Source organism: Trachemys scripta, chromosome 10 (genome assembly GCF_013100865.1).
Source record: "Trachemys scripta elegans isolate TJP31775 chromosome 10, CAS_Tse_1.0, whole genome shotgun sequence".
Taxonomy (NCBI): domain Eukaryota; kingdom Metazoa; phylum Chordata; order Testudines; family Emydidae; genus Trachemys; species Trachemys scripta.
In genome coordinates, this window is record NC_048307.1 from 32,014,138 (window position 1) to 32,038,073 (window position 23,936).

Here is a 23,936-nt window from a genome sequence, read left to right on the forward strand (position 1 = left end):
AGCTCTTAGAATGTTCAGTTAACAGCTGTTTGTGAGAGAGCCGTGGCCACCTGCACCAAGCTACTGCCATCTCTCCCTTACTCACGCTGCCCTGGTGGAGCAGGGCCCCGGAGGGGCTGGCAAGGCTGCCGGCGTTTGTCTGTGTTCCTTGGCATTCTCGTTCCCAGAACAGACCGAGCGCTCTCCATCTCACAGGATGAACAAGGGCTTCTTTACCCATCAGTATTGTGAGCAACATGGATTAAGCCTGTGGATGCCGTGTGTAACTTGCATATTCTATACCACACAAATGCACAGCCTAGGCCTCTGAGGCACACATTTCAGCCATCCCTGGGGCTAGGAGAGTTGGGAGACACCTGGGGAGTGGAGTGGGACGTTTTCCACACCTCTTCGATTAACTTTTGGCTCAGAATTCCCCTGACTTTATGAACTGTTTTTTACTTTCATTGGAATGCATGTGTTTTCCAAGGATGGTTCGATTTTTTGAATGCTCTCCTAGCTACCGGGCAGCCTATGCTTTGTGATGCGGCTTGGAGAGGCTCTGCAGCTGTGCTGGCAGTGGGGGGCCCTGGGAGCTTAGAAACCCTGCACTCTTTTTCACAGACTCTTCTGAGCAGAACATGCACCAACAACAGTTGAGTTGCACGTTACATGGCACGGCTTTGAAAGGAGGCAAAAAGATTTTCTCCTGCCCAGGTTTTCCGTGTCGATATTTACATAGGCATGTAATAAAAAAGACACTCTTCATGTGAGCCAATATTTAAAGGTTATTTCCAAAATAGCAAAACTGGGGTTAGCTCATGTGCTTGGCAAATTCTGTTTTTATAGTGAGTTCCAGTTATATAAATATAAAACCATCCTTTAATCCAGTCCAGTGTTTTGTAATTTTCAAAGCTGTCAAACTTGTATGGATTTCAGAGCTAAAGCCACCTCTGGCTAAGCTCACACGTGCGAAGTGGTGAATTTGTCTAAACTTTATGAATGAGAAGAGCACAGATGAAAGGCGTTATAGAAGTGCAAAGTGCTATTATTGCTTGGTGTATCCACCTTTGAAAATAGCGTTCTTTTTGAGATGTGATGTGACAGCCATAACCATAGTGCCAGCTAACTCAGTACCCTGGCTTGTGCATAGCGAATGCACCAACACTTTAAGAGGTTCCGAAAATAATAAGATTTAAAATGTGCCCCCCATACTGGGAGCATGCCCACCTGCTTCCACCCCCAGCAGTCTGGCACATGGACTTTTGGGGGGATTGTTAACAAAATGCTACCTAGGATTTGTGTCACAGCTCCAAGGGGACTTACCGTGATTGTGTAGCCTCCAAACCTCCAGAAGTGCATTCACACACACAGCTGCTCTGCAGATTCAGGGGAGTATGTGCTCCTCCCCATAGGTGCCAACTTCTCCTGGCACCAGTGGGTCCTCGCACCGCCCTGCTCCGACTACACCATTCCAACCCCTTCCCCAAAGTTTCTGCCCCATCCCTGCCCCTATTGGACTCCTTCCCCAAATCCCCACCTCAGCCCAGCCTCTTCCCATGAGCACGCTGCGTTCACACTCCTCCCCCCTCCCTCCCACAGCTTGTTACACCGCGAGACTGCTGTTTCACGGCAGCAAGCGCTGGGAGGAGAAGCAGAGATGACGCACTCAGGGGAGGAGGCGGAGGTGAGCTGGGGTAGGGTAGGGAGGGGAGCTTGGCTGCCGGTGGGTGCAGAGCATCCAGCAATTTTTCCTCATGGGTGCTCCAGCCACGGAGCACCCACGGAGTCGGCGCCTATGCTCCTCTCCCCCCCCCCCCCCCGAAACCTTTTATCCGTTCCCAGATTGTCGATTCAAAACCACCTGCTAAATTAGCTGCTGACAGCAAGGGGGCGCTCCTCTATAATAGTAGCCTGAGTTATCTCTTTGATTTGCTTCTTTTGAGGATGTTAAAACCTCCGGAAAGTTGACTTGGCAGTAAGAAAATGAGTCCTGCCCTTAATAAGTCAGGCTGCCTTATGCATTCCTGTATGTAGGAGTAAGAGAAATGATCTGGTTTGCGTAGACTAGTGAAACACCATCCTGATCTGGTGCAGACAGGCTGGCCATGGCTGTGTGTTTACATTGTAATTGTGGATGCAGGGCTGCCCAGGGAGCGTTCCCCGCTGGCTTACATGGCTAGCTCCGGGACCCAGGAACGGGGGATTCTGCAGATTGTTCAGAAGTCATTGCTGTCTCTCTTCCTGGTTTTTATTGCGCTGGAGGGGGAATGCACAGCAGATTACAAATTAGATTCTCTCTTAGCAGACGCTGAATACCCTGCGGTGCTGATGCTCCGCGTGGCCAGTCCGTGGTTTGTAGGAAGGTGTAGAAACGTGCTGCCTGCACTCTGCAGACACAGATTGCCTCTGGAGGCGGCGCAGTCAGCAGGAATCACACGCCTGTCTGTTTGTACAGGTGTCCCATGCTAGCAACGCTCCCGCCGACTCCTGCAAAGGGACACTGAGCTCCTGCCCTGAGAGCCGAGGAGGGCTTGTTAGCACAGCCCCTTCCCTCTCATGCTTGTGGGCCCATGAGCCCTCTTCCTCAAACGGAGTGATGCTGCAGGAAGAGGAGGGGGACGATTGAAATGTGCCACAGCTGAACTAGAACCTGCATCCTCTCTCCCTAGCAGCAGCCCATTCAGGTCTGTCTGTCAGCCTGACCCTCTGTACCCTGTATCGGGAATGAGCAGGCTGTGCTAGCAACCCCATACTGCCCTGATGGGCTAAGCATGCTGGCACAGGTGAGCTCAAGCTCACCTTTGGAGAGGATGCTCCTCAATACTTCACTGGTGACTAGCCCCTGTCATCCAGGGGTCAACAGGGCTTTACAAACATGAATCCATATTAAACCTCAGCACCCCCTCCTGGCAGGCAAGCATTATCTCCCACTATCTGGAGAGCCAGGGGCTGAGACATGGAGAGCTCCAGTGGGTTACCAAAGTCACATCGCACGGTGAGTCACTGACAGCGCCAGGGATCAGCCCCCCACGCTCCTGGATCCTAGCCCCACTCATCATTAGACCCTGTTCCCTCCGTTACTAGGGGTAGGGTTCTGCAGCGTGGGCCCCTCTCCGTTTGTATACAGACAATAGACAGTCACACCAGCCCATGGCAGAGAGGGCCCCAGTCCACCAGCGCTGACCCCTGACTGCAGGGACTGCCACAAGGCTGTTCCAGGAATAGGCTCGGCCACAGATCTCCGACCGGCCCCTGGCTGTGTGCAGAGCGGCAGGGGTGTTCGTGCCAGCACTCAGCCTTGGGGCCATCTCTGCTAAATTGTCACATCTGGGTGCCAGTGTGGGGACCACTGAAGGGGCCAGTGTAACCCCGAAGAATATGACCTCCCCGGTAGCTGGTTCTGGCGAACCTCATGAAACAGCTCCATGGGCCCAGCAAGAGGCCCCGTTGCTGGGAGAGCTGGGGCACATGCTCTCTTAGATAAATCCAGCTGTTTGTTACTGCATCCTCTCAGGCAGCCAGTGTCAAACTTCTCCACAGCCCACCCCCAGGCCCTTGGAGGCCCCCCCTTTCCTCCCCCTCCCCCAGCTCTGGGAGGGACAGGATCAGCTGATGGGGTGTCCTGAAGGAGGACTCCAATTTAAAAAACCCAAATGCCATCCTCCCCACAAGACAGAACGGCTCTGAGTGAGGGCGTTCCCTCCAGGACCTGCTCCGTGCTGTCAGGTTTGTATAATTTTTGGTGGTGCCCAGAACGGGCCCAAGTTCCGCCCCCCAACACACACCTGCCTCGTAAGCCGATATATATTTTTTAAAATAATGTAAAAATGTGAGGGCTCTGGGGTGGGACTGGGGATGAGGGGTTTGCGGTGTGGGAGGGGCTTGGGCAGAGGGTTGGGGTGCGGGGTGGGGCCGGGGATGAGGGGTTCACGGTGCAGGAGGGGGCTCAGGGCTGTGGCAGAGGGTTGGAATGCGGGGAGGTGGGGGCTCTGGCTGGGGGTGCGGCCTCTGGGCTGGGGCCAGAGATGAGTTTGGGGTGTGGGGGCTCTGGCTGGGGGTGCGGGCTCTGGGGTGAGGCGGGGCTGGGGATGAGGAGTTTGGGGTGCAGGCAGGCCAGAGAGGACTCCCCCCGCCAGCCCTCTCCCCACCAGCAGCAGCGAGCTCCAGGGGAGAGACCCCCCTTTTCCCCTCGGCAGCACACTCACCTCACACCACTGTCACTGCACGTGCTCCTAGGGCCTCTCTCAGGTCCAGGAAGTCCCCTCACCTACCCTGTGGTGGGTGTTGGGGGGGGAGCTGCCATCACGTGGGCACCTCCTCCCCTGCTGCTGCCCCTCACTGAGGGTGGGGGATGGGACTGCCCCTTGCCTAGAGTGGGGCAGGAGCAGTGACTGCAGGCGAGGGGGCCCCCTGTGCTGGTGGAGGGTCCTGCCAGAAAAGGGAAGGGTCCATCCGTCAAAGGCGGAAGGGCAGGGTCAAGGTCAGCCTGGGTCAGCCTGCCCTGACACCAGTGGTTGGGGGCGCTAGGATCCTGCAGCGGCATTTGATGCCAGGAGCCGGCAGAGCGCAGCGCAGAGCTGCAGGTAGGGGTCTGCTGCCTGCTGCCCAAGCAAGGGGGGACGCGCACGGGGGCAGCAGGTGGGGCCGTGGGAGAGACCCAGCCCCGAACCTTGGTGGAGCCAAGCCCCCGGGCCCTCAATATTGCTGGAGCACAGGCACCACAGGCCCATATAACTTTCCGCCCGGGGCATCGGTTCGTCCCTGGCTGACTGTCATGGGCCGAGCTGCTGAGTTTCTGCTTCCTCCAGACAGTCCAGGAGGCAGAGGTGGGGCCCAAGATGTGCCTTTTGGCCCTGGCTGACACTGGAAATGAAGAAATCAGTCCAGAGGGGGAGAGGCATTCCCCCAGCAGGCCAGCGGTCAGCAGAGTCCCCCTGCAGCCTTCCTCAGTTCCTTGCCACATGTGATGGCTCAGTGGAGCCAGGAGACTCATAATGGGACGTGTCTCCCATTTCACTGGGGAGCTGGGAACCAATTCCCTGACCATGGGACTCCAGGAGCCCACCAGTCCCGTGTCAGCTGGTCCCCAGGAGCCTGCAGTGAGCGTTAACTAGGGCTTACTGACGTCTACCATTAACCCACATCTCACGTTCCCCAATGGCAGCCCGAGTCCTCGGAAACTCCGGCAGCCTCTGCCAGAACGAGCCAACAGGCATCATAACTTAGTGGGAATGTTCTTGTTTTTCATGGCAGGTTGAAGCCTCAGAAGAGACCAGGCAATGGCGCTTCCCAGCCATGCGAGAATATCGTGGTCGCATACTACTTCTGTGGAGAGCCCATCCCTTATCGCACCTTGGTCAAGGGGCGCGTGGTCACACTGGGACAGTTTAAGGAGCTGCTCACCAAGAAAGGGAACTACAGGTAAGGCGGAGGAGAGACCTATGGAAAAGTCCATTCAGCTCAGCCTGCTCCTAGATCTCTGCTTTCCACGGATGGCCATGTTCACCTTTTGGCTCTTCCTCCCCTTTGCCCCTAAGGCAGGTGTCGGGGCCTCCCTCTGAGCCGGCACTAGCTCCTTACTGTGTACGTTCCCCAGTACCATGGATGTCATGGTATCTTGTCTCGCAGTGATCCTCCAGAGACAGAGCCATGCAAGGTAGACGAGGCAAGGGACTGCCCGGGGGGGGAGGTGTTCCTGAGTCAGCTGGGGACGCTGTCTCAGTGCAATGCCAGGATGCTAAACCCAAAGCAGCAGGTGTCAATGGGAGTGGGAATCATGGGGGCGCGCAGGAGACTAAGGGGACAAGGCCCCTCCTATCCCAGAGTAACACCACCACCGCCCTGGCCTTAACCACATGGCGGGGTTCTCTGGTATGTGTTTCCAATATTTCGAGAAGGGCCCTTCTTCGAGTGATTGCTCATGTCCATTCCACAATAGGTGTGCGTGCTCACCACATGCACCGGTGCCAGAAGTTTTTCCCCTAGCAGTACCCATAGGGGAGTGCCCCTAGCACCCCCTGGAGTGGCGCCTCCATGGCGCGGTATAAGGGGTGCTGCACATTCCCCCCACCCTCAGTTCCTTCTTGCCACCAGTGAAGGTGCTTCGGAATTGCTCTGCTCCAGCTTTGCTGTGGCTCATCCCAAGAACTGCTTGTTCGTTCAGTGTGTGGTACCTGCAGTTAGTTGATTAGTTAGTTTAGTTTAGCTAGAGCGCCCGGGCCGGGGCATGCCCCGTGCCCTGGGTTTTAAGTCGTGTGACACTTGTAGGCAACCTATGCCAGTGAGTGATCCGCATGCAGACTGTTTACACTGTTTGGTGGAAACCGTCTCAGTGATCGCTGCAAGATTTGCAAGTCGTTTAAGCCTCGGACCAAGAGATAAAGGGACATTAGGCTCTGGGTTATTTTGATGGAGTCGGCGCTGACCCTGGCTCCGGCGCGCCACTCCGAGTCGGCGCGCAGCGATCCTTCAGCACCATCAACTAGTCGGCACTGCAGAGGAGATGGAGGAGCCCTCTGACTCCCTGTTTAATGGACTGTCCTCGAGCTTCCAGTTACGGGTGGCGAACCACCAGGCTCTCCTGGGCCAGTATGAGTTCAATCAGTGGGGCTCCCTGCCCAAGTTCGAGGACTCCCTCCAGGAGCGCAACAGAAAGGAGTTCAAAGCTCTGGTGGAGGAGGATACAGCAGCTGCCAGGGCAACCTTGCAGGCAGCTTTGGATGCAGCAGACATGGCCGCACGGTCCATGGCCTCCGTGATGTCCATGAGAAGGGCGTCATGGCTCCTGCTCTCTGGGCTGTCCAGCAAGGCGCAGACCTCCCTGCAGGACCTCCCGTTTGACGGCAAAGCTGTTTGCGGAACAAACCGATACAAAGCTGCATGGCCTGAAAGACTCCCGCACGACGCTCCAGACTCTGGGTCTCCAGCTAAACCGAAGTTCAAGCCGCAGCAGACTCCCGCCCAGGCCACCCATTCAAAATACAAGACCACTTATAAAAAGTCGCGGGACTATAAGAGGCGCCTGCAGAGGCAGTCTCGGCCTGCCCCCCAGCATGGGTCCTCCCAGGGCAAGCAGGTGGGGAAAAGGCGGTTTTGACGGGATGCCCTGGGGCACCCTGCCAGTTCTCATCAGAAATGTATGTTGGTGGTAGCGACCTACCTCAGGCACCAGGTGGTCCAGATCTTCCCCTATCTGGATGACTGGTTGGTCAAGGGCAGCTCCCAGTCACAGGTGCGGGATCATGTGGCGCTCCTTCTGTCCATGTGCACCACTTTGGGCCTGTTGGTAAACAACACCAAGTCCACGTTAGTCCCGGTACAACGTATAGGGTTTATCAGGGCGGTCCTGGACAGGTTTGAGACCCTGAAGGGGCTCATTGACACAGTCGCAAGGTTTCCGATGACAATAGCCAGAGCATGCCTCCAGCTCTTGGGTCACATGTCGGCGTGCACGTATGTGGTCCATCATGCCAGACTCAGAATGACGCCTCTCCAGCTCAGGTTGGCCTCAGAGTTCTCCCAGGCCAGGGACAGGATGGACAAAGTCCTCATGGTGCCCAAGCCAGTGATCACCTCCCTACGGTGGTGATCCTCCCCGAGAAACATGCCCCAAGGGGTCCCGTTCAGGGGCAGGGCCCCGTCGCTGGAACTTGTGTCCAATGCATCGGACCTGGGATGGGGGGCACATGTGGGGAACGTTCAGACCCAAGGTCTGTGGTCTGCTCAGGATCTGACCCTCCACATAAGCATCAAGGAGCTCAGGGCAGTACGGCTGGCGTGCATGGCCTTCCGCTCACACCTGGAGGACCGAGTGGTCAGGGTTCTCATGGACAACACGACCTCGATGTTTTACATCAACAGGCAAGGCGGGGCCCGATTCTCTGCCCTCTGCCACAGAGCCCTCAGGCTGTGGGTCTTTTGTATAGCCCATGACATCTGCCTACAGGCCTTCCATCTATCGGGCGCCCAGAACTTGCAGGCAGATCACTTGAACAGGGACTTCTCCTCTCAGCACGAGTGGTCTCTCGACCCAGAGGTGGTGCACAGACTTTTCCAAGTGTGAGGAACTCCCCAGGTGGACCTGTTCACGACTCGGCAGAACCGTCACTGTCCCCGGTTCTGCTCTGGGAGGGGTGCTTATCTCCGATGCCTTCCTCCTGTCCTGGTCAGGCCAGTTCCTCTGTGCCTTTCCCCCGTTGCCGCTGACGGCAAGGTCCTGGAAAAGATAAAGACGGACAAGGCCGGGGTCCTTCTGATTGCCCCAGCATGGCCCAGACAGCATTGGTATGGGACCCTCATGGGCCTGGCGGTCGCCCCACGGTGGCAGTTGCTGTCCTGTCCGGACCAGCTCTCCCAGGACCAGGGCTGCCTCCTCCACCCCAGCCTAGCAGCACTCCACCTCACAGCGTGGCTGCTCAATGGTTAGGCTGGGAGGAAAGGACATGCTCAGAAGGGGTTCAGCGCATCCTCTTAGAAAGCAGGTGCCCCTCCACACGCCGAGCCTACTTGGCAAAATGGTCTCGGTTTTCCAGATGGGCGGACGAACGGGGCATTTCCCCGGTGGCCACCCCGATCCAGCTGATTCAGGACTACTTCCTTCACCTTAGAGCCCAGGTCTGGTGCCCTCATCAGTCAAGGTGCACCTGGCAGCCATACCGGCCTTCCACCCGCTAGTGCAGGGCCACATGGTATTCTCCCATGCTATGACTGGCCGATTCCTTAAGGGGTTGGATTGTCTCTTCCTGTATGTTAGGCCCCCAGTCCCACAGTGGGACCTAAACCTGGTGTTGGCCCGTCTCATGGGGCCCCCATTTGAGCTGCTAGCTACATGCTCCTGGTCACACCTCTCGTGGAAGGTGGCCTTCCTGGTTGCGATGACGTTGGCTAGGCAGGTCTCGGAATTCAAGGCCCTGACCTTCAAGCCCCCGTACACGGTGTTTCATAAAGATACGGTCCAGCTCTGCCCACACCCTTCGTTCCTCCCAAAGGTGGTCTCCGCCTATCACGTAGGTCAGGACATTTTTCTGCCAGTCCTCTGCCCCAAGCCACATGCGTCTCAGTGAGGAGCGCTGCCGCCACATGCTGCATGTGAGACGGGCTCTGGCTTTTTACTTGGAGCGGACTAAGCCGTTCAGGAAGTCTTTGCAGCTGTTCATCGCCTCGGCCACGCACATGAAAGGTCGGCCGATCTCCACTCAGCGATGCTCCAACTGGATCACCTCGTGCATCCGTACCTGTTACAACTCGGCAGATATCCCCCCGCTGTCGATTGTGAGGGCACGCTCGACTAGGGTGCAGGCCTCATCGGCTGCCTTTTTGGTCCATGTCCCCATTCAGGACATTTGTAGGGCTGAAACATGGTCTTCAGTTCACACGTTCACCTCGCATTATGCGATCGTCTCCCAGACTAGGGAGGATGCCGGGTTCGGCCTGGCCGTCTTCTGTCCCGAGAGTTTGTGAACTCCTTCCCACCTCCAGCAGATATGCTTGGAATCACCTATTGTGGAATACACATGAGCAATCACTCAAAGAAGAAAAGACAGTTACCGTTTCTGTAACTGCTGTTCTTTGAGATGTGTTGCTCATATCCATTTCACATCCTGCCCTCCTTCCCCTCTGTCGGAGTTGTCTGGCAAGAAGGAACTGAGGGTGTGGGGAGCGCGCAGTGCCCCTTATACCACGCCATGGAGATGCCATTCCAAGGGTCCCCTACGGGTACTGCTAGGGGGAAAACTTCTGGCACCGGTGCACGTGGCGAGCACACACACCTATTGTGGAATAGACATGAGCAACACATCTCGAAGAACACCAGTTACGGAAAAGGTAACTGTCTTTTTTTTTTTTTTTTTATGGAGATATCCCATCTCCTAGAACTGGAAGGGACCTTGAAAGGTCATCGAGTCCAGCCTCCTGCCTTCACTAGCAGGACCAAGTACTGATTTTGCCCCAGATCCCCAAGTGGCCCCCTCAAGGATTGAACTCACAACCCTGGGTTTAGCAGGCCAATGCTCAAACCACTGAGCTATCCCTCCCCCAAACCACTGAGCTATTCCTCCTCCAAGGCTCACCAAGCTAAACACTTGAGTCCAGTCTTTTCTCTGAGCCTATGCTGAACCCCACGTTCCAACAAAGCAGGGCCTGCAGGGGGCAGGGAGGAGCTGGCAAATCTTTCCCAATTTTAAAAAGAACAGCTTTCTCAACCCTTAAGCAAGGAGGGAGGCGGCACCACGGGCAGAGAGCCTGGGGTTCAGAGAAATGAGCAGGCTCAGTCCCTGAGAAGCATACAGCTAGTCCAGCGCAGGGCCGTTGGAGAGGAGAGTGAGTGCCTCAGCAGTGTAGGCTAAGCCAGGGCAGGGGCAGAAGGCTCGTTGAGTCCTAGGAATACGGCATCCCTGGCAGAGATGTGCTAGCGGGATCCAGAGAGATCTGACGCCATCCGTGTTACCTGTGAGCAGGCAATGGTGTGAGTGCTTTGCCCATTTGTCTCTCCCGGCAGAGACAGATTAATGAGCCAATGCAGGTGATGTGGTCAGAGGTGCTCTCCCTGGGGCTCCGTTCTGTGGCACTTCCTCCTGCAGTGCTGCAGCTGTCATTAGCCGTGAAGACGAGTGAGAACACCCAGTGGCTAAGGAGGTTTCTTGTGTGTATATTCTTTAAGAGGCAGGTAGAATGGCCTGCCAGGAGCAAATTTAAAGAAGGGTGGATCAGGCAGGAATTCGGCCTTGGCCCTGAACGTGTGTACACTGTATGTTATTGAAGTGGCAAGTTATGGGTATTTTAGGGATTTGGTTCCAATCTACGCTTGTGCCTTGCTGCAATCCAGACAGGACAGTTCAGCAGCTGAACTATTGGCAGCCAAACGATCAGGGCAGACAAGGCAGTTTGGCCTGAGCGTGTTTTTTCAAGAGCAGGATCTGGCTTTGAAGAGTGTTACAATAGCAATTGCTGCAAGCAAAAACCTGGTTGTGTACCAAGCCAGCAGCCCCCAAACGCTGCTCAATGGAGGGCTGCCTGGGCTGCTCGCCATTTGCATAGAGGCCAGTTGCATTCTAGGACTTGTAGCCTCTCCGAGCCATAGCTCTAGCCTCAAATGGAGAGCAACTTTGGTCCATACTGTGGGACTATTTGGGGGGTGGGCTGCAGGACCCAGCTGGTCAGCCTCTGGTGCGAGGAGTGCTGCGAGTATAGTTGGGGTAAGGGCCACTCCCGCTGTATTTGTACTCGGATTGGCAATGCCTGCCGTGGTGAGCCTACCATCACCTGCAAAGCTGATCAGCAGGAACACTTGAGTCCAGTCCCCTGCTATCACAGGCACCTGGTATCTCTTCTGCCATGCTGCTTCTGAAGGGGAGGGTTTGGTGGGAGGGCAGGAGAGGGGTTTTAGTTCTGGCCCTGGAGCCAATTTGGGTGTTATGGATATTTATTCCTGTGTATCATATCCACCCCCCAGGCATTATCACATAGGAATCAGGGGTACGGCATGCTTGGGTTTGAGTCAATGTGGGGCTTCCAAAGCCTATTAGGGCCCATGGCTGGGGCTGGTGCAGCCCTTGGTGGGTGGGACCCTGCAGGGTTCTGGGCTGTTGCCAGCTGGGCGATTCGTTCACGTGGCCCCCTCTGCTCTGCAGGTATTACTTTAAAAAAGTGAGCCATGAGTTTGACTGCGGAGTCGTGTTTGAGGAGGTGCGCGAGGATGAGGCCACCCTGCCCATCTTTGAGGAGAAGATCATTGGAAAGGTCGAGAAGATTGACTAACAGGAGAGGCCTGGGAAAGATTTTGGAAATCTCAACAGTCTAGAGCAGATCCAGAGTCGATGCTCTGGGAGGCACAGATCCCTCGGTACTGGGCTGACCCAGACTGAGGGAGGCACCTCGATCCCTCCCGAGGACTTCCAGGAGCTACGCGTTGCCAGTGGGAGGAGTTCCACCACACAGACTTGCCAGTGGGATCCCTGCCGGGCTCCCTCTCCAGACAGAATATTACGTGTATTGTAGCATTGTACAGTTGCATTAGAAAGTGTAATATGACCTTCTTTACTAAAGCTGCATATTTTTGATATATTGTAATAAAAGGAAAATCTTTCCAATGTCACAGTGCTCTTATGTAAATGTAAGACGTACAGGTACTTCGGAGCTCACCCAGCGTGTACAGCCATCTGTCCAGCTCGGCATGGAGCCTTGCCTTCATCTGACCCTCCCCGTGTCCTGACAGTGGATGGCTTTTAGTTGATGCTACTGTGTGTGTTGAGGTGGAGAACTCCCTCGGGGAAGTCCACACAAGCTGCTATCTCAGATGCTGATATGGAAGCCCACACTTTGGCGGGCTCACGCTGACAGTACAAAGGCCACCGTAGTGCAGGGTTGAAAATCTGGGTTTATGACATTTTAACAAGCCACTTTTCATCTGTTAACCTTGCCCATGTTTTAAGCCACCAGATCTCCTAGGTGCTTTTGCTCCAAGCATTCTTGTGACTGAGTAAGCATTGGAGGAGAGGGTTTGTATTTAGGAGCTCTTAACACAGTGGTCTTTTGTTAGAGCACCTACTGCGGCTGGTTGTCACTGGAGTCCATAAGTGTCTGGTTCCTGCAACTCAGGTGCATCCCAGTGAGTGTTAGCTACAGTCCGGCCAGGAGGGGGCACCCGGAGCATGGTGCACCAGGATTAGGGTTGGGATCAGCAGGTACCATTTTGATGAGAGCTTTCTTTGTGAAGTGCCGTCTCCTGCTCTTTTCTCCGCAGATCAGAGGTGATAGTTGGAGAAGTCTGGTGATGCCTGCTCCCAGCCATAAGCCTTTCCCGAGCGCGTGCTTTGCCGGAGGGCTCTCATCGTATGTAATTGGCAATCAAAGAGAGCCCTCCATTCAAGCCTCTTGCTTCTTAAGACTTAGAATGTAACATCCCGCGAGGGGGGTTGCTAGGCTGCAGATGGTAATAATTTGTCGTGCTGTGGCATGGCATGTCAGCCTTGCCAATGCTGAGACCTGACGTGGTCACGGGAGTCTTAACCAGAGCAAATGTAGTGTGGAGGGAAAACCACTTGGAAACTTGCAGTTTCTGTTCCACGCGGCCAGGAAAGGAGAGAAATCTCACCATGGGCTCTGCAGGTCAATCTCTTCTGGTAGCACCGCTGCCAATATCTGAATCCTCTGAGAAAGGGTGCTCTGAGAGACTGTGGTAAATAGAGCTGTTTCTGCCTGTTTCCCCCTCGATGGGCACATCTAGGACCATTTATCATCAGTAGAGCTGACCAGGAGTCTCCCGGGAGGATACATCCCCTAAGGAGAACAGTCACCCTGGCTGCAGAGACAACAGGATCCTCAGGAAAGGTTCCCAAAGGGCCAGTGTTTATTCAGAAGCAAGAATGCTGGGGGCTCAGACTCCAAAGCGATTGTTGTTTAAATGTGCTCCCCTCTGAGCACCATTCTGCAGGCCTCTCTTCACCAACCCGCTGAGCTCTCTTAATCCGTCACACTGCGGATCATCCCTGCTCCTGAGTCCAATGTAAATATTTGTCAATTAAATCACCCGGTGACCCAGACCCCCTTCAGATACCAGGCCATGCCCCGCCTGCAGATCAGTGGGTCCATTTCTGCCCCACAGTAAGGGTGTGAAGGCTTTCACATCAGCACTGACTCTGGCCACAGTTGTTCTTCTGTTGTGTGTTCTCAGCTCTACTCTTTCTGTTGGCTGCGGCGTTGCTAGGCGCAGGCGTGGTGATGACAGTCAGAGGTGATATAGTGGGATAGGCCTGCGTGATTGTGTATCCGCACAGGTAGGTTTGCCTCTCAGTATATTGTATATGTCACAGAGTGCCTTTTGAACACGGTTCTGTAACTTGCCTATCACTATGTGAAGTCCAGCAAATGAGAAATTGTTTTCATCCAGGGAACTGCATTACAAACATTTTTCTTCTTCTTTTTTTAAGTTCGGATTGTATTCTGTGTCTGGTGAGATTGTTAATGTACCCGACAGCCACAGGTTTTCCATTTGCCCTTGTTTCTGAAGGGTTCCACTGTAAATATGTACATTTTCTAACCGCAGCGTCAGCCGCCAGCGGCATGCCTACAAACGGCGTCTCCTGAGCGTTTTCATGTGCGGACTTGTACAATTATCTTTTAAAAGGTACTTGGATAATAATGAAATAAAAAACCCAACATCCAATTGGCTGCTGTTTTCCTTCCTTCTCTGAAGAGCCGAGGTATGCGAGGCTCAGCAAGATCTGCCCCAAGGGACGCAAGCTGAAGTAGGTAGCTGGGATGGTGGCCATGCTGGAAAGAGTCAATGAAGGTAGCAGCAAATGGACAGGGCTCAGAGAGGGCGTATGCCTCAGGAATGTGTGTGAAGTGCAAGCTATCTAATCCAGGAGGGCCCCATTTTGCAAGCTGCTTTTTTACCCCTCCTTGGTATGCAGCCATCTCTGCTGGAGTTCAGCCACAGAGAACAGCCCTTCACAGACGCCGGGTCCAGGTGCATAGAATACCTTAGTCAGTTCAAATGGCGGAGGGAGTTTAAAGCAGGCAGAATTGGAATTCGGCCAAGACCCCAGGGTTGGCGGGCCTGCCATTTATGCAGAGTGTGAGGGACTATTTTTAGGAAAAGAAAATGAGCACAAAGTGTCACTACAAATGGATTACAAAGCAAGTGCCAGTTGCTACCCTACCTGGGTTCCTATCGCCCTGATCTCCTTGTGCTCAGCAGTGCGCTCCATTCCCAGGAAGACCCCTTCCTGACCTGCGAAGTTTATACTCCCCCACCCCCGGGGTGACAGGGTGGGTGTAGTCAGAGCACCGTCTCCGGGGGGTGAGGGAGGGCTGCTGGGGATTGCTGGTCACAGCAAGGAGGGAGCATTGTTGCTCCTGGGGCTGTGAAGAGATCGTGAGTTTTAACAAGGGGGTTGAAAGGAGAGGCTGAGCCCTGCTGGGGTGGTGCGGTTGTTTGGGGTGCGGGGGAGAAGTGAAGCTGGTGGTGGGAGCAGGGCAAAGGGAAGGAATGGTGGGAAAGGACACCAGAGATGCAAGCCAGGCCGCAAGTTGAAAGCAAAGACCAACTCAAAGCTGGGCTGGAGGGTGAGAGGAGGCAATGACTTGTCCAAGCTACGGGTAAGAGGCTTTTCACCGCTGTGGGCTGGAGGGAGGCGAGATGGGATCTGGGGCTGCAGTGGTCAAGGAGGGGAGAAGTATAGAGCCATTAGGACAGAGAGGGAGGGTGGATGCATAGCAGGATTAAACCTGTTATAGCAAACATGGTGCATGCAGGCAGCTCCCTAGGACCCCTTGTCCTGGGCTGCTGGGGAGATGGTCCATGCTAAGTGGAAAAAGCAGCAAATGGCAGATACAAAGAAACCTTTACAACTGAGTGTGACTGTTGCAGAGATGACTGCCTGAGTCTGAAGAGAGCCTGGAACAATCGCTTGGCGAGGTGTGACCAGCTCCACTCACCTCACTGCAATAGTAACTCAATTGCCTAGTGATGATTTAAACATTAACTGTTTCATTCCTTAACTAAGGAAGGGCCGTGGGGGAGAGGGGGCTACACAGGTCTGCATAACTCACTGAGAGCAGCATCTCAGATGATGCCACCACTTATCTCCTCCCCCCCGTCAAGGAGTTGAGCCTACAGCCACAACGAAGCCCCACCAAGGAGAGCCCAGTGGCGCTTAGAGACCAAGTGCACGTAGCAAGGGCAGCTGCACAATCTGCAGTGAGTGGTGTCCTGGGTGGGTGGAGTTTATTTTGTGGGTGGCGCCTGGAAGAGAACAGACCGTTGGCCCCTCCCCCATCTGCCCCTGGGTGAGAGTAGCCATGGCTAGGCGGCCAAGCCAGCTGCAGCCCCCGGTGCTTATCCCCAGAGGCTCCTTTGCAGCAAACACCTGGGAGTGGCCTTGTTTATGAGATCTAGCCCACAGAAAGCTAAGGACTCCTGGCCCAAAGCCCTTGCTTTGGGCTGGCTACTCAACCAAAGCAAGGGATCCACATTGCAGTGTGTGCTGCCCAGGGCCTGCCTGGGCGTGTGGGGAGCAGCTCCTCCTGCAGTCCTGACTCAGGATCTTGACTCGCCAGGGCTAGAAGAGGAACGGGCTGGGGCCTTGCCCCTCCCCAATCCCTAGGCTGATGTTACTCTGTTACGGTAGCTGGGGAGATACATCCAGGCAGGCTGAGCCCCAGCGGCTCTGGGACACCCTCGCCCCAGTCCAGGGTCCCCCTGGTGGAATGTGCCTGGGTGGAATTCACCAGGCAGGAGCCTTGCGAGCACTTTTCTCCACTGGGAGCTGGAGATGCGGCTTCTCTGCAGAGGTGTCAGCAGGGCTCAGGCTGTTTCTGGACTGAGGCTGGGGTGACAAGACATTTCGGTCTGAGATGCTGCACTCTGCCAGGCTTCCTGTGGGTAGGGGGACCAGCTCGTTTCCAGAGGGCTAGAGCTGCAAAGGGAGTTAGGCGCAGCATTGCAGCCCCTCCCCCCAGGGGTCCTGTCACCTAGGAGATTTACAGCGTGAGCTGGATGTCCAGGCTCTCTGTACTGTGCTTGGGGGGGGGGGGGGGGGGGGGGGAGGGAGAGGGGTCTAAGAATGGGAGTCTCAGAAACCAGCAGGTGGCACAGGGAGCTGCCAAAGCTAGCCAGCGGGAAATGCTGATGAGAGGGACCCCGGAGAGAGAGTCAAGTGCCTCTCCACTTGATTCTCAGCCATGACCCTTCCTCAAGCTGGATGCCTGAGCCAGTTCAGCTGGTTTTCATGAAAAAGCAGAGGTAGACCCCACCACCCCTTATGCCCAGTGGTTAGAGCACTTGACTAGGGTGCTGGAGACCTGGGTTTGAATTCCTGCTCTGCCTGTTTCAGAGCAAGGACTTGATGCCTGATCTCCCACATCACAGCTGACCCCTGGACTACTGGCCACTCGGTGGTGGATAGCTGTACACACATCCAGGTGCTTGCTGGGGGTGAGATGGGCAGGGGAACACTTAGTTTGGGAATCCTGCCAGGGCTCAGGTGTGAGCAAGGGCACCAGGCAGCTTGTTAGCCGAGGTCACTAGGTCTTCAGCAGCTGGATCTGACTCAGCAGCTGGCGTGGAGTGAGCACCTCTGCACAGAGGAGCCATGGCCCAAAGTTGGGTTGTCCAGCCAGCCCATGTAATTTAATGCCCATGTAATGCCATGATTAGACTTAGTCAGGGCACATGCTTAGCTAGAGCCCTCCTGAACCATCAAAATCCTCACACGTCCTTAGCCAGTGACCAGTGCAGCCCTGCCTAGCATGAGAGCTGGCTAGATCACAAGCTGAGGGCATGGCCCTCCATCCCACTAAGATGACTCCTTAGCAAGCGTCGTGCCTGGGACCATGCCTTGCGGACAAGCTCTGGGCTGAAGTCCTTGGGCACAGGCTATGCCAGGCTCTGCCCCCTTTGGGAAATGGTTAGGAAGGACGGGCATTAGGGCATTGGAGAGGGAATATTCCCAGTCTGTTCAGAGCACCGCAGACTGAGCTGCAGCATCCCTGGGCTTCCAGGCGTGAGCTGCTGGACCATGCTGCCAGGAGGTTGCTAACTGGGGAGATGGCGGGGACCCACCTACCCCTTCCAGGCGATAGCTGAGCCTGAACCCTGGCTGGCACGCCGCCCAGTGCACAGAGCCCGGGCGTGTGCTTAGGAACTGGACAGCTGGGAGCTGGGATGGAGTCAGCTGCTTTGCTCCCTGAGCTGGTCACTGAATAGGCTACATCTAGTCAGTCTGGAGTGGGACGCGTGGCTCTGCGGGTGAAAGCTGCAGCACTTAGGGCCTCTCGTGAACCATGATTTAAGCTGGTGCTTGTCACAGAGACTGAAGCCAGTGGCCTGCCTGATTGGTTGGCTCCATCCCTGCTGTCTGCAGGGACTCGTGCTCCTTCGCAGGGACACTTCCACCTGAACTCCTGCTGGCTTTAGAGCATCTGCTGAAGCAAAGGCTGCTCCTCTCTGAGGGACTGTGATCCCTGAGGGGGCTTGGGGTGGCGGGAGAGACCTCAGCAGCCCAGAAAGGGTTGAGTCATGGAGCAGGCTGGCACAAGGGGAACGAGCAATGAGGGCACCCCGCACAGGTGAGAGATTCCTCTTATTGCTGGCAGAACAGGAGGCCTCCTTGTAACCCTCCTCCGCCCTGCAAGCTGCCCCACCAAGAAGCACTAGCCTCGGCTGAACTGCCTGGTCCTGCTGGCCTACCTGTGTTTCTGGAAATGGAGCCCCATCTAGTGCCCAGAGTGGCAAGTGCCTTTCTGCATTGGAAATCTGATCTCTCCCCGAGGCCCCAGACTCCTCCACAGGGAGCCTGGTCACTGCAAGGGCTTCTGGTGCCCATGTTGATTTGGGGGATAAGATGGAAGGAGTTTCAGTCCCGTGTTGGGCTCTTAGGCTCAGCTATAAATACAGAAAACGCAGTAATAATGGGGGATTTCACCTATCCCCATACTGAGGTGTCACCTCAGGCCGGGATTCAGAGACACCATTAATGACTGCTTCTTGGTGCAGCTAGTCCTGGCACCCACCAGGGGAGAGGCAGTTCTTGTTTTAGTCCTATGTGGGGCACAGGAACTGGTCCAAGAGATGCATATAGCTGAACCGCTCAGTAATAGTGATGATAATGTAATTAAATTTAACGTCCTTCTGCAGGGCATATACCAAAGAAACCCACCACAATAGCATTTACTTTCAAGAAGGGGAACTACACACAAATGAGGCGGCTAGTTAAATGGAAATTAAAAGGAACAGTCACAAGAGTGAAATGTCTGCAAGCTGCATGGAAACTTTTTAAACACCATAATAGAGGCTCAAGTTAAAAGTATACCCCAAATGAAAAAAAATAATAAGAGGACCAAAAAATGCCACTATGCCTAAACAACAGCGTAGATGAGGCAATTACAGGCAAAAAAGCATTGTTTAAAAATTGGAAGGCAAATCCTACTGAGGAAAACAGAAAGGAGCATAAACTCTGGCAAATCAAGTACAATTAGACAGGCCAAAAAAGAATATGAAGAGCAACTAGCAAAAGACAAAAAGTAATAGCAAAATAATTCTTTAAGTATATCAGAAGCAGGAAGGCTGCCAAACAATCAGTTGGGCCAATGGACCATCAAGGTGCTAAAGGAGCACTCAAGGAAGACAAGGCCGTTGCGGGAGAAACTAAATGAATTCTTTGCATCAGTCTTTACTACAGAGTCTGTGAGGGAGATTCCTACACCTGAGCCATTCTTTTTAGGTGACAAATCTGAGGACCTGTCCCAGATTGAGGTGTCAATAGAGGAGGTTTTGGAACAAATTGATAAATTAGAGTAATAAGTTACCAGTACCAGGCGGTATTCACCCAAGAGTTCTGGAGGAACTCCGATATGAATTTGCAGAACTACTAACTCTGGTATGTATCCTATTGTTTAAAACAGCCTCTGTACCAGATGACTGGAGGATAGCTAATGTGATGCAAATTTCTAAAAAAGTCTTCAGAGATGATCCTGGCAATTACAGGCCAGTAAGCCTAACTTCAGTATCAGGCAAATTGGTTGAAACTAGGGCTGTCAAGCAATTAAAAAAATTAATCGCAATTAATCACACTGTTAATAATAGAATACCATTTATTTAAATATTTGTGGATGTTTTCTACATTTTAAAATATATTGATTTCAATTCCAATACAGAATACAAAGGGTACAATGCTCACTTTGTATTTATTTTTTATTACAAATATTTGCACTGTAAAAAACAAAAGAAATAGTATATTTCAATTCACCTAATACAAGTACTGTAGTTCAGTCTCTTTATAATGAACGTTGAACTTACAAATGTAGAATTATGTACAAAAAATAACTGCATTCAAAAATAAAACAACGTAAAACTTTAGAACCTGCAAGTCCACTCAGTCCTACTTCAGCCAATCGCTCAAACAAGTGTGGTTACAATTTGCAGGAGCTACCTGTAATGCTGCCCACGTTTACAATGTTACCTGAAAGTGAGAACAGGTGTTTGCATGGCATTGTTGTAGCCGGCATCACACGATATTTACGTGCCAGATGCACTAAAGATTCATATGTCCCTTCATGCTTCAACAATACATGCGTCCATGCTGATGATGGGTTCTGCTCGATAATGATCCAAAGCAGAGCGGACCGATGCATGTTCATTTTCATCATCTGAGTCAGATGCCACCAGCAAAAGGTTGATTTTCTTTTTTGCTGGTTCAAGTTCTGTAGTTTCTGCATCAGTGTGTTGCTCTTTTAAGACTTCTGAAAGCACTCTTCACCCCTCGTCCCTCTCAGATTTTAGAAGGCACTTCAGATTCTTGGGTCGAGTGCTGTATCTATCTTTAGAAATCTCACATTGGTACCTTCTTTGCATTTTGTCAAATCTGCAGTGAAAGTGTTCTTAAAACGAACATGTGCTGGGTCATCATCCGAGACTGCTATAACATGAAATATACGGCAAAATGCAGGTAAAACAGAGTAGGAGACATACAATTCTCCCCCAAGGAGTTCAGTCACAAATTTTATTAATGCATTATTTTTTTAATGAGCATGGAAGCATGTCCTCTGGAATGGTGGCCGAAGCATGAAGGGGCATATGAATGTTTAGCACATCTGGCACATAAATACCTTGCACCGCCAGCTACAACAGTGCCATGCAAACACCTGTTCTCACTTTCAGGTGGCATTGTAATTAAGAAGCAGTCAGCAGCATCTCCCGTAAACTTGTTTGTCTTAGCAATTGGCTGAACAAGAAGTAGGACTGAGCAGACTTGTAGGATCTAAAGTTTTACATTGTTTTGTGTTTGAGTGCAGTTATGTAATAAAAAAAAATCTACATTTGTAAGTTACACGTTCACGATAGAGATTGTACTACAGTACTTGTATGAGGTGAATTGAAAAATACTACAGTGTATTTTTTATCATTTTTACAGTGCAAATATTTGTAATCAAAAATAATAATATAAAGTGAGCTTTGTACACTTTGTATTCTGTGTGATAATAGAAATAAATATATTTGAAAATGTAGAAAAACATCCAAAATATTTAATACATTTCAATTGGTATTCTATTGTTTAACAGTGCGATTAATCATGATTCATTTTTTTAATCGCAGTTAATTTTTTTTAAGTTAATCGTGTGAGTTACCTGTGATTAATCAACAGCCCTAGTTGAAACTATAGTACAGAACAGACTTATCAGACACAGAAATGGACACAAGTTGTTGGGGAAAAGTCAACGCAGCTTTTGTAAAGAGAAATCATACCTCACCCATCTAATCAAATTCTATGGGGAGGGGAGTGTCAACAACCATGTGGACAAGGGTGATCCAGTGGATATAGTGTACTTGGACTTTCAGAAAGCCTTTGACAAGGTCCCTCATCAAAGAGTCATAAGCAATCATGGGATAAGGGCCCCTTGTGGATCAGTAACTGATTAAAAGACAGGAAACAAAAGGTAGGATGACCTTGAAAACTGGAGTAATAGAAATTGGATGAAATTTAATAGTTCAAAGTGCAAGGTGTGACGAACTGGGCCTGTTCTCACTGTGGTCTGTGAATGCTGACAGGGGAGTGTGGCTGGAATAGTCTGCATTGGAGGATGGGAGACAGCCCGAGGGCGCATACCTGAGTGTGTAACATGAGAACCCAGGAAGGGGTTGAAGGCCAGGTGACTCCTTAGCCCGGGAAACTGAACAAAGGCTGTGGGAGGGGTCGCTGAAGCCAGAGTGTGGGAAGCAGACTGGAGAGATGGCTGGGAGGCAGAGATGGCTCTGACCTCCCAAGGGGGCTGGGCTGGGCTGCCCGGGGACCCCAAGATGGACCTAACTGAGGGGGTCCCTGTTGTCTGTGCCTGCAAGACCTGTCTTGGACTGTATTCCTGTCATCCAAATAAACCTTCTGCTTTATTGGCTGGCTGAGAGTCGCAGTGAATCGTAGGAAGCCGGGGGTGCAGGGCCCTGAGTTCCCCAATACTCCGTGACACAAGGTCATGCACTTAGGGACTACCAACAAGAATTTTTGCCATAAGCTGGGGACTTAGTTGGAAGTGACAGAGGAGGAGAAAGACCTGGGTGTCTTGGTTGATCACAGAATGCCTATGGACTGCCACTGATGCGGCCATGAAAAAGGCCAAGCCAGTCCTAAGATGCATCAGGTGAGGTATTTCCCGTAGAGACAGGGAAGTGTTAGTACCATTGCACAAGGCACTAGTGAGACCTCACCTGGAATACTGGGTGCAATTCTGGTCTCCCATGTTTAAGAAAGGTGAATTCAAACTGGAACAGGGTGCAGAGAAGGGCTATTAGGATGATCCAAGGAATGGAAAACCTTCCTTATGAGAGGAGACTCAAAGAGCTTGGCTTGTTTAGCCTAACCAAAAGAAGGCTGAGGAGGAGATATGATAGCTCTCTATAAATAAATACATCAGAGGGATAAATACCAGGGAGGGAGAGGAGCCAATGTGGATCCCAGAACAAATGGATATGAACTGGCTATCAATAAGTTTAGGCTTGAAATTAGATGAAGGTTTCTAACCATCAGAGGAGTGAAGTTCTGGAACAACCTTCCAAGAGAAGCAGTGGGGGCAAAAAACCTATCTGACTTCAAGACTGAACTTGATAATTTTATGGAGAGGATGGTATGATAAGGCTGCCTACAATGGCATGTAACTGATGGGTGACAGCTAGCAGCAAATATCCCCAACGGGCAGTGATGGGACATTAGATGGGGAGGGTTCTGAGTTACTACAGAGAATACTTCCTCAGGTATTTGGCTGGTGGGTCTTGCCCACATGTTCAGAGTCTACATGATCACCATATTTGGGGTCGGGAAGGAATTTTCATCCAGGTCAGATTGGTAGAGATCCTGGAGGGGGTTTCGCCTTCCTCTGCATCATGGGGCACAGATCACTTGCAGGTTTAAACTAGTATAAATGGTTGATTCTTTGTAACTTGAAGTCTTTAAGCCATGATTTGAGGAATTTGGTAACTCAGCCACAAGTTAGGGGTCTATTATAGGAGTAGGCGGGTGAGATTCTGTGGCCTGCAATATGCAGGCGGTCAGATGAGATGATCACGATGGTCCCTTCTGACCTTAAAGTCTGAGTCTGAATAAATGGTCAGTTTTCAGAATGAAGAGAGGTAAATAGTGGTGTCCCCCAGGGGTCTGGGCCCAGTCCTATTCAACGTATTCATAAATGATCTGGGAAAAGGGGTAAACAGTGAGGTGGCAAAGTTTGCAGATGATACAGAATTACTCGATAGTTAAGTTCAAAGCAGATTGCAAAGAGTTACAAAAGGATCTCACAAAACTGGGTAACTGGGCAATAAAATGGCAGATGAAATTCAATGCTGATAAATGCAAAGTTAATGCACATTGGAAAACATAATCCCCAATATACATACAAAATGATGGGGTCTAAATTAGCTGTTACCACTCAGGAAAGAGATCTTGGCGTCATTGTGGATAGTTCTCTGAAAATATCCACTCAGGGCCGGCTCCAGGCACCAGCTTGGCAAGCAGGTGCTTGGGACGGCCACTCCGGAGAGGGGCGGCAGGTCCCTCACTCCTGCTCGGAGCGAAGGACCTTTCGCCGAATTGCCACCACAGATCGCAATCGCGGCTTTTGTTTGTTTGTTTGTTTTTTGGCTTCCTGTGGCGGCCAAAACCCTGGAGTCGGCCCTGCATCCACTCAATGTGAGGCTGCAGTCAAAAAAGCTAACAATGTTAGAAACCATAAAGAAAAGGATAGATAAGACAGTAAATATCATAATGCCACTATTGGAATCCATAGTACACCACACCTTAAATACTCCATGCAGTTCTGGTTGCCCCAGCTCCCAACAGATATATTAGAAATGGAAAAGGCACAGAGAAGGGCAACAAAGTGATTAGTGGTATGGAACAGCTTCTGTATGAGAGATTAAAAAGCCTTGGGACTGTTCAGCTTGGAAAAGAGATGACTAAACAAGGGGG

At 52.3% G+C, this 23,936-nt stretch overlaps 1 protein-coding gene across 1 annotated transcript in view; it reads left to right on the forward strand.

The window, feature by feature from the left end:
- AXIN1 (axin 1) overlaps positions 1-14,143 on the forward strand; it is a 184,839-nt gene extending 170,696 nt beyond the window's left edge. Inside the window, exons 8-9 of the mRNA XM_034783055.1 lie at positions 5,236-5,403; positions 11,610-14,143. Of these exons, the coding sequence (XP_034638946.1) occupies positions 5,236-5,403; positions 11,610-11,736 (295 nt within the window). The 3' untranslated portion in view covers positions 11,737-14,143. The remainder of the gene's footprint in view (positions 1-5,235; positions 5,404-11,609) is intronic.
- Positions 14,144-23,936: the final 9,793 nt, after the last annotated feature.